The sequence below is a fragment of the Rhyacophila brunnea genome, unplaced genomic scaffold (assembly GCF_057557595.1).
Source record: "Rhyacophila brunnea isolate RB1 unplaced genomic scaffold, BYU_Rbru_1.0 scaffold_20, whole genome shotgun sequence".
Taxonomy (NCBI): domain Eukaryota; kingdom Metazoa; phylum Arthropoda; class Insecta; order Trichoptera; family Rhyacophilidae; genus Rhyacophila; species Rhyacophila brunnea.
In genome coordinates this window covers 10,563,008-10,576,719 of record NW_028232860.1, presented here as the reverse complement: position 1 = coordinate 10,576,719, position 13,712 = coordinate 10,563,008, and the positions used below count along the sequence as shown (strand labels likewise).

The window sequence follows — 13,712 nt, the reverse complement described above, 5'->3', positions numbered from 1 at the left end:
TGGGGGGGGGCTAAGGCCCCTTGGCCCCCCCCTGGGTGCGCCACTGATCCCCCATTACAATCACGCAGTCTCTTCGGGGGATGGCCGCGTGGAGGAATCGTAAAAAGCATCCTTTATCTGCGCATCGGCATCCTCAGTGGGGGCGTAGCACTGAAAGACGGTCAAGGAGCTACCAGGCGTTTTGAAGGAGGCACGTATCAGTCTCTCCGAGATTGGTTCCCATTTCACGAGGCAACGGGCCGCTCTCTTTGACATCAATACTGCCACTCCCTGGCGATGGTATTGCTCCTGACCTGAGTAGACAATAGAGTAACCCTCAATCAACTTTCTCCCGGCTCCTTTCCAGCGCACTTCGCTCAGCCCTAGGATGTCCACACCGTAGGTGTGCATGATGCGTGTGGCGTGCAGGTCCTTTCCGGGGGTACGCAGGGTGCGAACATTATATGTCCCAATGCGCATACTCGAGTTGTTAGAGAGGATTACTCTAGCTGTTTCATTGTCCATTTCCATGCAAGGTCGTCGTTTTACAGAACCGGTTGTCGTCCGAGGCTGCTGTGTAGGTGTTTTATTAATCTGTTTCGTTTAAGGAGGCAAGGTGATTAGCCCAGCGCTCCCAAGGCCTGAGCCACGAGGGCCCTGAAGGTCGGCTCGACCAGGTTTTTCTGTCGGGGATTTCCTTCCCTTAGCCAGAGGGCCAGTTTTATGGCGCCGGTCACTCACCCTTCGCCCCCTGCTGTTAGCTACAGCTTACGCTGCATTGCCCGGAAGTCGCCGCGGGGAGGCCAGCATATGGGACTTGCTGGCAGTTTGGCATTTCCCAACTTTTGCTATGAACACATCTACTGGCGCCAATGTGTTCACTTGGGGCCGACCAGCCGTTGATTACAAGCGTTTAATTTTTTGAAAATGCAGAAAATTATTGGTCACTCAACGCGTACTATATTGGCACTGTACTATAATTCCACTTTCAAAATATGGCAACACTATGTAGCTGTCAAAAATCAAAATTTGACGTAAACATACCCAAATGAATACGAAAATAGTTTTTGCTTAGAATAAATCGAATGTTCAAGAATACAGACTGCAAATAATTTTACTTGGACCGGGAATTGAAAAACCGAACGGTGAGAAACGATTTCCAGCGGTTGTTTTGTTGGGTAACTGTACTATCGTAGTTTATTTTCTCTACGTTTATTAGTGTACGATTGCTTTAATACAATAGTTTTATAAAACAAATTGTGTTTGTTATTCATGATATATAATTGGTGCATTAAATGATGGTAATAAAATTCATCAATAATTAATTGGTTTGCTTCTACAATCTAATATATAAAAATCAATATTTATTTGTTTGTTTCGTTTGTTTGTTTGTTCGTATTTTATGCGCTGCCAAACCGTTCATCCGATTGCGATAAAACTTTGTCAACTTATTGCTTGCACTTGCGCGAAGAGTATAGGCTATATCTTATATATAAAAATGAATGTCTGTCTGTCTGTCCCGTATGCGTTCCTATATCACTCATCCGATTGCGATGAAATTTTGGTAAGTGGTTGTATGCACACCCGCGAAGGTTTCTGAATTAAAAAAATCATCATCTTCTTCTTCTTCTTCATTCTATTTTCTTTTATTAGTATGGTTCCTATACCATTCATCCGATTGCGACGAAATTTTCATCAGTTATTGTACGTACACCCGCAAAGGTTTCTAAATCAGAAAACTACCTTCTTCTTCTTCTTCATTATATCTTTTTTTATTCGTATGGTTCCTATACCATTCATCCGATTGCGATGAAACCTTCGTCAGTTGTTGTGGTAACACCCGCAAAGGTTTCTGAATTAGTACAACCATCTTCTTCTTCTTCATTCTATCTTCTTTTATTCGTACGGTCCCTATACCATTCATCCGATTACGATGAAACTTTCGTTAGTGGTTGTGCCAACACCCGCGAAGGTTTCTGAATTAGTACAACCATCTTCTTCTTCTTCATTATATCTTCTTTTATTCGTATGGTTCCTATACCATTCATCCGATTGCTATGAAACCTTCGTCAGTTGTTGTGGTACACCTGAATTAGTACAACCATCTTCTTCTTCTATTCTATATTCTTCTATTCGTATGCGTTCCTATTCCATTCATCCGACTGCAATAAAACTTTCATCAGTAATTGTGCCAACACCCGCGAAGGTTTCTGAATTAGTACAATCATATTCTTCTTCATCTTCTATTTTATCTTCTTCTATTCGCAATGAAACTTTGGTGAGTTGTCGTGCACATGTCCACGAAGATTTCTGAATTAGAAAATCATCTTCTTCTTCTATTCGTTTGCATTCCTATACCATTCATCCGATTGCAATGAAACTTTGGTGAGTTGTCGTGCGTATGCCCACGAAGATTTCTGAATTAGAAAATCATCATCTTCTATTCGTATGCGTTCCTATACCATTCATCCGATTACGATGAAACTTTTGTCAGTTGTTGTGCGCACACCTGCGAAGGTTTCTAAATTAGTACAACCAAATTAGTATTATATAAAATACAAAGTTTGTCGTTTGTTTGTTCCATCCAATTAAGATCTTTTTTTACTACATATTAATAACATTGATAACGTTTGCATATTTTGGATTCAATTTTAATTTAGTGGTCTTTTGTTTGACCTTTAGTCCTATTAGAATTATTTTCATATTGCCATATTGTATTAAAAAGATATTTTAATATTAAAAAAATAATTACCTCTTATTATTTTTTTAAATATCTAAGATAAATATAACCACGAAGCGACCCTGTGCGAAGCCGGGTACTTCAGCTAGTAATATATAAAAATTGTTACCCTCCTGATGGCTGAGATATTAGCTAGCATACGCATCAGGTAATAAGAAGGATTCATATTCGAGACCTTCTGCTGTCTTAAATTTTAACTATACAAATATTTTAAAATCGTACAATAAGAAGACATGTTCCACTGAGATTTGGATTCAGAGCGGCATAATGGTGCGTCCAGAGTGCTAACCATTACACTACCAATCATGACGGTTCTTCATCACAGATCGGCGGGATTCACTCTATCAGAGATGTTGAATATCTCCTACCCTGCCCTGCTAAGTAAAAAGACAGTTTTTTTAGTTTTGGTGAGCCCACGATGGCCGCACGACTTAAGCGTCGGCCTATAGCGTCGTGGGTCCAAAAGCGACAAGTCCACAATTCAATATTTTCGGGAAACAACGTTTTTATGTTTCTAGCTTCAATTATTTGTTTTAACATGAGATTTTTTTTCCATTGTATTCTATGTCGAAATTAGAACCAAATGGCAATTTTTTTCAGCCGATAAACTCTTAAATGTAATAAATATAGGCAAAATAAAATTGGACTTAGTGCTACTTGTACTTCACTTTTTAATTTATCCCGCATAAGGCACATATTTCCGTGGCACTGTCATAAGTTTACCAGATGCTACAGCATGGGAGACGCCCTTTTCAATATTGTACGTTCCCTTATTGGTTGACATAAACACGCGGGAAATCAACCAAGCTTTAAATATTATGAAAAACGGACTTGGCGCTTTTTATAATAAATCGAGACTTAAAATATTTTTTTTCGTAGGGTTATGTCGCGTTTTGGAATTTATAGATCAATACATATTGTGTAAAATTATACAAAGAATATGTGCATATTTATTTCCCAATTTTGACCAAATGTGGACTTATCGCTTTTTGTAAGTTTTTTAAGTGGCTGACATCCATTTCTCATAAAAACAAAAATCTGTTAATACAAACCTCCACTCTGTGGAGGCCCATGTGATCATATTAGGGTCGGATATGGTCGAAATGAATGAATGAAATGAGAACCCAGGTTTTAAACTACCCTTTTCCTTATAATATTATTGGATTGTTTTGGCATAATCTCCAAATAGACAGTGTATATTTAGAGATTATGTAAAAACAATCCAATAATTTTACATGAGAAAAGGTAATTTAAAACATGGGATCTCATTTCACCAAAACTAAGGGTTTTCGCTCATGGAGAAACTAAAATCTGACAAACCGGTCGCTTATGGAACTCATAAACTGGCCAATGATTGATGCTTCGCACACGGCGCTACTGAAACCCACTTGCAATAATAATCTCATAACATCAAACTGTCGAACCCATTGTCTTTCCTACTTCATTCTAAGCTTTTTCCGTAACATCTTTACGGGAATATTCTGGCAGCCTGTAACTATACAGGCAGGAGTATTTCTCAACTTCTGTCACAAATTTTAATTTACCTTTTGACGCCTTGACTTGTTGTTGCTTGTCCATTCAGTTCAGTACTACCAATTTTGATAAGAATATAAGATTTTTCATCGAATTTACTGATATTGGCACCACTGTTTTATGAGAGATTGGAACCTGAGAGACTGGGAGACTAGCAGGTCGCGTCTCTTCGGTTTAGTAGCAAACATTTTGAAATTGAGAGATTCCAGTATTGCCGTGAGCGAGCCTCCATTACAATACATTAGCTATATACTGGCTGGAATTTTAATTTGTCTCGTTTTTTTGAGTATTCTTGCGAGCGGAATGCCTAAAATCACAGTCTTCTTACTTAGCAGGGCAATGTACCCTTTGAGACCTCTTTACCCTACGTTTATGTTATTTAAACCACTTAGTATTGAGCCCGCCATATTATAATTCGGTTGTTTGCGAACGATGCATGTCTATCTGTGATATATTAAAACCGTCATTGATAGGAATACTAAATAAGATGTTCTTCTTTTTAAAGGAAAATGAATCAACATAAAATGGAAGGATCACAATCACAAGAGATCGTTACTACTGTGGCGAAAGTAAAAGTTGACACTAAGGAGGAAATTATTTATATTATATCAAAATGGAATAGTGATAATATTGAAGTAAAAATAATTTGCAACGATGGACATTGGAATGGCAGACTTACCGAAAATGAAATTAGTTATTTCTTTTCTAATTTATGCATTAGTAAAGAAGAATATATGATGAGTGCAAAGAAAGCCTTATCGAATAATATCGGTTCGGTAGAGTTCATATATAGACTGGAAAATGATAAATTTTTCTGGGAGAAGGTTGTGAATGTGGAAAAAAACCTTAAAGTAATCCACGGTACCATAAACCTCACGGATGCTAAGTGTAAAGGCGGAATGGAACTACTTGTTGATACACTGCTAACCATCAACCAATCGACAGAAGACAAATTAGCATTAAAAGAAGAGGAAGCCGTAAATCTGTCAAATGATTTAATGGGTCTCGTAGATAAGTTCAAGAACTACACAGAATTAAAAAATAAAATGGAGGAAGAGCTGTTTGAAAAATTTACTACCATTTTGAATTCGAAGAAACAGAAGATAAAGGTTATAGAAGAATTTCTTAAAGAAATCAGGACAGGTAAATGATATTCAATGTTTTTATAAAATTAATGGGTATTTGATAAAAATTACATTAGAAGATAGTTTTGTACGAAACTAAAATGTCACTACAGTCCTGGAAAGTATTTCATGCAATTTCAATGATATCGGTTCCAATTATTAGTTTATTTCAAAATCATATTTCCATTACAAAAATAGATGCATTCTTCGTCACAAACAATTTGAAATAGGATGTTCATTCCTTGTGATGAGAGATGAGAAAGTGCTTTTGATAAATCCATCAAGGTTAACTGTCTGCCAAATAGTTTTGTCACTTATCATTTTGGTGAATTTCAGAAGCCATTGTCCTTAAAGGACCAGGTACACTAATAAAACGGCAGCCCACAGTCAGCATGGGAGATACCAGTGTTAAGATATCTGTTAAAATTCGACCATCGTGCTAAATCTGCTGATCAGTCTATAAGGGCAGAATGGGCTTTCATATTCCAAGTCTTTGATTTTCTTCAACATCTTTAATAATCATGTTTGATTAAAAAGCAGAATTTTTACGGTAATTCGTTGGTAAAGCGGCATCTGCAAAGTGACAACTTAATCCTCTCTCTTTTTATGGAAATATGTATAGAAAGACTTCTTGTATCATCTACAAGTGTTGTCAGTTCATTCATGGATGCAGGCCATCACATCACTCCTTTCAACGAAACTGGTTGAATCATATTGACTTATGTTGATTAAGAACTATGTATACACTTATTTAATTCAATTTAAAGATCTGTATTATGTATTGATTTAATGCTTAGACAGCAGCTCTGAACACATTTTATTTGATGCACTAATGCTTTATTTTGGTTTTGTTTGCTTTCAGGTGGTAAAACATTTAAAACGATGCCGGTGCTGAGAAAAAAGGAAACTGCTCTTCTAGAAATTTCTGATTCTGACAGTGGATAATATTATAAGTCTTTATAATAAGTATGTACAAATTATGTCGGTGGTGAACAATATTATTTAATGCTCGTCTTGAAAAAATAATATATTTTTAATTACAATCATTTAACATAATGTCTAATGGCGCACATGAATTAGGGCTATATGCTTAGTAAGTAGTACATACTTATTTAAATAAGCCCTCGTTTTCACTAGATTTTCGGATAGATAACAAAATTGAAACAAACTGATATCCGCTGTGAAATAGTTACATTTTATAAACAGAAATAGTAAATATAGTTTGGATAAAGAACTATTATAGAATATTGATTATCTACACACTGACGCCAATCTAAAAGGAATGAATAATTTGCAAGCATTTAATCAATTCATTGATGGTGAATTTTTTGAATAAATTTAATGAACACAGAGCGGATTGCCATTTCAATAATACATGAAAATATCACTAGGAATACTTTATCTGCAGTGCATGCATATATTTTTTTTATTCTTTCATTTCAACAGCACATGAGACCCAATGATATTATTGTAGCGGTAGAAGTGAAACCTTGTTTACAATAATCCCTTACACTGCACTGCGTTGAGTATATAAACATGCCTATACAAATTGAGTCAGTTGCAATGGGTGATTAAACATCTCTGAAAATAATTATAGTCTAATTTTGCCCCAGTTAATTCTGTAGTAAGATGGCAAAACACAATATGTCCGTTTTTCTAAGTTATTCAGGAGAGTAAATTTAAACTTCGAAAGACATTCAACCAATGGACATATCACATAATTGACACAGCTTATTTCTCCCAACCTGTAAGACATAATCCTGATAAATCACTTGCCTTTTTTTCAACTTTTTCATATTCTTCTCGGAAATTATTGATGAAATTTTCTAATTACTTCAGTAGGAGAAGATCCTTTCAATTGTTTGCATTCCACTGTTTAGTAGTGAGACCATAATAAAGTAAATGATGAACTGAACCCAATCACAGAAATTATCAAAATCCGTCTGTAAGACATTCCAAGATCTCGGGGCCCCACGCGGCTGCTTACCGTTAGACCCGCCCCTGGACTTACACATATTTCCTACAGATTTTTCAGAATTAGGTCTGAACTTCTTAATTTTCGACTGTTATATGGCACCTGATTGTTTACCTCTGCTCTCTTCACCACTGATATAATAATATAAATGCTCGAGTGATGATCCAGTGATAGAAAAATTGATATAGGTATTTAGTTTTAGAATTTATTGTTTGATTTTAAGACAAATTAAAAATTTATATTTTGTAATTATTATGTACTGCATTTACTAGGTTACATATTACATAAAAATCACAGTTATCCGGATTGATTGGGATTGAAGATAGTCCGGATAATGATAATTCTGGATATTGGAAAAACTCAAATAAAAATCATTTTTAGTAATATTTAATATTTTCACATTACTCCATCATACATCATTTAAAATTAAATGAAAAGAGTAATTCTTATAATCATACTAAACTGTCGAATCATATATTAATTCGGATAATTGAGGTTCTACTGTGTTAAGAGGGAGTGTGCCAGGGCATTAGAAACATTTATCACCTTTTGAATTTATTATTTTGATAGATGCCTGTTTTGTAAAGATTACTCAGTTGAAAATGTCCTTCTGAGGCGGACGAAACCGTCCAGTTATTGATTAGAAGTGAAAAAAGTACTTCAAAAAAATTGCATTTTATTAAATTAAATCAATAATATAATGCATTTACACCATGAATTGACAGTTAACACAATAAAAAAAAATACAATCTATTATGTATGTACATGGCAAATATTACTCTCAGAAGATTAAAGAAAAAAAAAATAAAAAGATGAACAATGTTGAACAATAAAATAATATTTCAAAAACAAAATACACAGCTTATCACTGAAAATGTCTGTGTATCTGGGGAACGCATTGATTTGTCTCACCCCTTGCTGATGGTGCTTGATAAGCCTGACACGAGGAAATAGTTCTGATCCAAAGAGATCATGGCAATGTCATAATATATCATATTTATTAATAATACACTGTTGTGACTGAGGTTAATAAATTGACAGTTTTTTCGAGTCAATGTGACGTAATGTGATCAATAACATGAGTTAATTTTAAATGCATAATAATGAAATAAATATGTACCGTGAAATTAGATAAAACTTTCTGTACCTAATTAATGTTTATAGTCTGAAATTTTGATAAACAGTCATCCTGTATGACTTTATAAATTTAGTATAATGGTCATGATTATTGTTTTTCAAGAAAATATTGTATTTTTGTAATATTAAAAAGTTAAGATACTTTTTTTTTCTCAATATGACAGCTCAGAGGTAAGAGTGATCTAATTGCTAGTTGTGTAATACTATTATGATTAATAGCAGTTATAAAAACCCGATTTTTTTATTCAATAATTCAATGCAAACTTTTCATAACTTAAGCCTCAATTACATTGAGCTTCTTTACGAGCTGTTTATTGGCGAATTTACAATCTGCCTGTAAAGTCGCTCAGTGTAATCATCGAATAAGCTAATAAGCAGGTTGTAAACACTCTACCGAGAAAAGTTGAAAGCCGGTCAACTTTACACGCTACACGCTGGCGTGTGGGCCTACTGCGTCTGCGCAGTACCTGTTCTGTCAAAATAGTCGCTGGCTTGTGGCTTCTCAGCGAATGGAAAGTTTAGTGTGTAATCATCAAATCGCAGTAGCTGAATCGCCCGTTTTTAAATTCGCCAATAAACAGCTCGTAAAGAAGCTCAATGTAATTGACGCTTCAAACACACTTATATAACTTTAAAATAATCATATTATACAGGAAAATGTGTCTTGAAACTGCGATTTTTTGTTTCTATGGATGAAGCTTCCTGTTAAATTTAATAAAATAAATATTATTTTGTTTACACCTTGATAATGATAAAAATAACTTATCATTTTGTATTATTTACATATTTTTTTTATTTTAGATTATATTCTGTTGTTATGAACTGTTTGATATTAAGTCTTTGAGACCTTTGTATTTCCAAAAGATGGATCTTATTCTGTGACATCTACTTATTAAATATGAGTTATAATTATACCCTACCATGGTCTTTCATTTTACAATGTCCTTATTTTTTATAATATAGTATGGTCATATTCACATTATAAGCCCCCCTCCCGTTTAAAAATAAAATTCCTTGATACGATGGGATACAAAAAACTATTTGACAATAATTCTCAATAGATTCAATATTTTAAATATAATTTTAAACTTGTAAGGGGTGGAAATCTTCTTCCTTCCTTCCCTCTTATTTATAATCATGAGTCGTGGGTTTGACGAAGTGTGTATATTTTATCTCTTGACTCTTTACATTACAATAATTTGATACAACGCAAGTATAATAAGTTTGCGGGGTAATTTATACAGAAACTACGGCATAGTCAAACCGTGTACCTAGTTCAATCAAATAGCTCACTTCACTCTGATAGGGCTTGCGGCTAACCGCATTTATCTGTTTTCAGAGTGCAAGCAAGACTACTGTAATGAACTAGATGAATTAGATCTCTTGACGAAGCCAAGCTCGACTCAATTCTAATTGATAACTGAAGGCCAAACATTGCCTTCCCCTTATCTGCCGTTAACGTGATAACGTCTGCGTGCTGTAGTAGGAGCGCTTGATAGTGGGGGCGCCCGGATGATGATGTATGCAATGTCCGATGAGTGAAAGAGAAATTATTCGAAGGCCCGGGCTATAAACTACATATTTAGTTAGAGATTTCAATATTTTTATTCTTTCGACCATGTCCGATCCTAATAGGATCATATGGGCCACAGAGTGGAGGTTTGTATTAACAGATTTTGTTTTTACGAAAAATGGATGTCAGCCACTTGCTCAACCTATTAGGTACATACTCTGACTCATACACAAATTGAAAAACAATATGTGTACTTGCCAGACCCAGGATTCGAACCTGGGACCCATGACGCTATACTGCCTTCATAAGCAAAAAGGCAGCTATTCGCCAAAGTAACATTTTGATATAATTATTTACTATTAATTTATTACACATTAAACAGTGATATATCATTACAAGTAATTTAATATGTACAAATATAACTAGAAATTTTTGTAAACCTTTATTAATAGATTCACTGCTGAGCTGTTAATTAATTTTTAATTAGCACATTTAAATAACACGTTAATTATATTGATTGACCAGGTAACTCAAACGCGCCAGTCGCGGGCTCAGCACCCAATGAGCCATGGAATTATATTAGTTTACAAATACAAGTAGGATATGATGATAATTTTAAAACTTATAAAACATCAGTTTGTTTACATGTTTACAATAGAAGCTTTTGTCAAAAAGTGCATTTCATACTCTATGGCAGTCAGTGGCGAAGGGAAGGGAGATAGGCTGTTAAGATCCGCCATAAATAGTGCACACTAAACTTTGTCAGTCATACATACTTGTTTTCATTGAAATAAGACTACATTTTACAGATGGTGTTGGTTAGTTTTTAAAATTCAATTAAACCATGCGAAAACCAAGCCATAATAGATAATATTCAAAACATACTCGTATATCTATAAAATATCTAAAATTATGCAATTAAATCATACATAAATTTGGATATTTTATAGATAGAATAATAATTTTTATCTATTATAGTTTGGTTTAGGCATAGCTTGTTGAATTAAAAAAATGAACAACAATATGTGTAATATGTATTTTTAATCTAACGAAAACAAATAAGTAAGAATGAAAAAATGTGCACAATTTTGTCATATCGCCTAAAATATACCAATACTATTATGGTTTGGTTTAGACAGGGTTTAATTGATTTTTAAAACCCAACCAATACCATCTGTAAATTGTAGTCTTATTTCAATAAAAATATATACATTTGGCTGAAAAAGGTTAATGTGCACTATTTATGGCGGATCTTAACAGCCTACCCCACCCTTCGCCACTGATGGCAGTCTATGAAATCATTGTCGTAAGAATAATTTCTATATTTTAAGAATTCAGATCCCTAATTGCTTTAACATTTACAATATTTCCATGTATGGCCTGTGTTGATTAATTTTTTACTTTTAATTTAATAGCTAGATCAGTGATGCCAACCGTACTATAATTATAGTACAATACTATAATTTTAATTCTGCGAAAAATGTAAAATACTATAATTTTACGCCAAATATACCAAAATACTATAATTTTCCTGTACTATATATTTTTCAGAAATACTATAATTTTTACGCCTTTGTACTATAATCAGGATAGAAAAAGATGGCAACACTGACCTAGATGAGAAGTCACTCCAATTGAAAAAATTTGAAAATGTGATTTTATTCATCGAGACTTTCCCCGAATTAGCTTATGATAGATGAAATAATATTTTTAAACAACGCGAAAGTCAGAGTTAGCCTTAACGCCATTCACAGTTTAAATAGTATTTGAGGTTATGCGGAAAGAACGATTTTTCGTCGCGTAGCTGCCTGTCAAAAATATCATGCGCCATAGACAAAAACACCGTATGTCATTGTTAATAAGCATAAACGCAGTATACTTTCAAGCCACACTGGGTTTTTGCTTATGAATCTCTATATACTGTGTTCTTGTTTATAATCACTACCGTTTACGCGAAAAAATGAAAAACAATGTCAATTTTTATACTGCTTTTGACTGCATGTCAAATGGTTCAGAATTTCACGTAGAGCATTATCTGCACGCTAACTCAATTTGTGATTTTTGTCGAAAAGCTGCCTTTTTGCTTATGGGGGCAGTATAGGTAGGTACATAATTTATTTTTCTACTCCTGTCTGTAAAATTTGAATATTAGATTGTTGGTATAAAGTTTAATGTGTATCTATATTTTATTTAAAGTCGTTTTTATACAGGGGGTTAAATTGTCCTAGAACCTTGGTACTGTCTATCAGAGGTAAAACTTGTAAGTGCAATAGTTAACGTTGCATGCCTCTATGATTTTGATGCCATTCTTCATGATGTCACTCCATCTGGAATGCACATGCCCTCCTCTATTTGACAGCACAAGTGATCAAACTTCTCTCCGGGGTGGTCGGAATTCTCTTTTATGACTGAAGAGTTATTAAACAATGTGTCTCTCGATGGCGGTTGAAAGACAATCTCAATTAGCAATTTTATTTTTAATTTAGGGTGGCATATTTTCTGCTCTGGTGGCTGTACCCCATTTGGCAGCCCGTCAATCCCCATCAGTGTCGCCAATTATCATTGGCAAAATCATGTCAGATAGGATAAGAAAATAAACTAGTTGGCAGAAAAGAGTGCTAGGTTTTTTCATAATCAAAAATTTATAGAAACTAGCATTTTAACAATTTGTTTACGGGCCGCACAAAATTGTGTTTTTGCTAATTGCTTTTCAAATGCAAATTAACACGTTAATTACAAAATTAATTAAAAGGGCCCGTAAGCATTGTGTTAATAAAATCCGACTATGTCCGATCCTAATAAGATCATATGGGCCTCCACAGAGTGAAGGTTTGTATTAATATATTTTGTTTTTACGACAAATGGATGTCAGCCACTTGGTCAACATATTAGATACATACTGTGACTCATACACAAATTGAAAAACAATGTGTAAACTTGCCAGACCCAGGATTCGAACCTGGGACCCACAACGCTTAAGCCGCACGGCCATCGTGGGTGTTTAATAAGTCAATGAATAAACATCATTTCCACAAGAAAACAAAGAAGAATTTGTTTCATAATTAATACGATATAAGTTATACAAAAATGATGTGGGTACTAAATTTGGTAATCACCAAAATATCATGTTATATTTCGTCTCTGTTCTGGCAGAACACACTAACTGGAGAATACTAGTTTTGAGTAATTTGACTTTGAAGTTGTTAAAATGTTTGAAATGGTCTATCATATGAGTTTATTAAGTAATCGTAAAAAGGATGACTTTAAAATAAAGACTGTTTATTTATTAAGAAGGTTTCCAGACGGTAAAATTTTAAATAAGGAACATTTTGGTATAACTAACTCAATGTCATTTTTTCGAATTAGTGTCTTCTGCCAGAACAGTGACGATTTATTTTTTGTTTTAAGTTCATTAATTGAATTGGAGTTTACATGATAGAAGTTAGTGGTGTCGAAAAACACTGGTTCTGCAAGCTAAATGTCTGTTTAAAAATGCTAGATCTGGCAAGAACACTAAGTTGTCAACGCTGATTCTGCTCCAGACTGAATCTGTCTCATTTAGCTTAACGCTCATAGCTATAATATAAATAACTTCAATTGGGAAGTAAAATATGATGCAAGGAAGGAATTAGCCAGGATATTGAATAGGGACGGCTTGGAAAATGTTGTATTTGGTAATTACAATTAGGTTTAATCAAGAAAATAAAACAA

General features: G+C 34.3%; 1 protein-coding gene across 2 annotated transcripts; it reads left to right on the top strand.

The window, feature by feature from the left end:
* Positions 1 to 993: 993 nt before the first annotated feature.
* Positions 994 to 8,142, top strand: LOC147071172 (DNA repair protein XRCC4). 2 transcript variants are annotated; one of them, XM_085948034.1, is made up of 3 exons: positions 994 to 1,124; positions 4,758 to 5,395; positions 6,239 to 8,142. In XM_085948034.1, exons 2-3 carry the CDS (start codon positions 4,762 to 4,764, stop codon positions 6,319 to 6,321), a joined length of 717 nt encoding a protein of 238 aa, XP_085804160.1. In that variant the 5' UTR covers positions 994 to 1,124; positions 4,758 to 4,761; the 3' UTR covers positions 6,322 to 8,142. The 2 variants fall into 2 exon arrangements, with proteins under 2 accessions (XP_085804160.1, XP_085804161.1); XM_085948035.1 differs by having other exon boundaries at positions 994 to 1,157.
* The last annotated feature ends 5,570 nt before the right edge of the window (positions 8,143 to 13,712 follow it).

Bases quoted from the DNA above. Each gene is read 5' to 3' on its own strand.
- LOC147071172 (XM_085948034.1), top strand. From the start codon at position 4,762: ATGAATCAACATAAAATGGAAGGATCACAATCACAAGAGATCGTTACT. The intron at 5,396-6,238 runs GTAAATGATATT...GTTTGCTTTCAG, and splicing joins TCTTAAAGAAATCAGGACAG to GTGGTAAAACATTTAAAACG.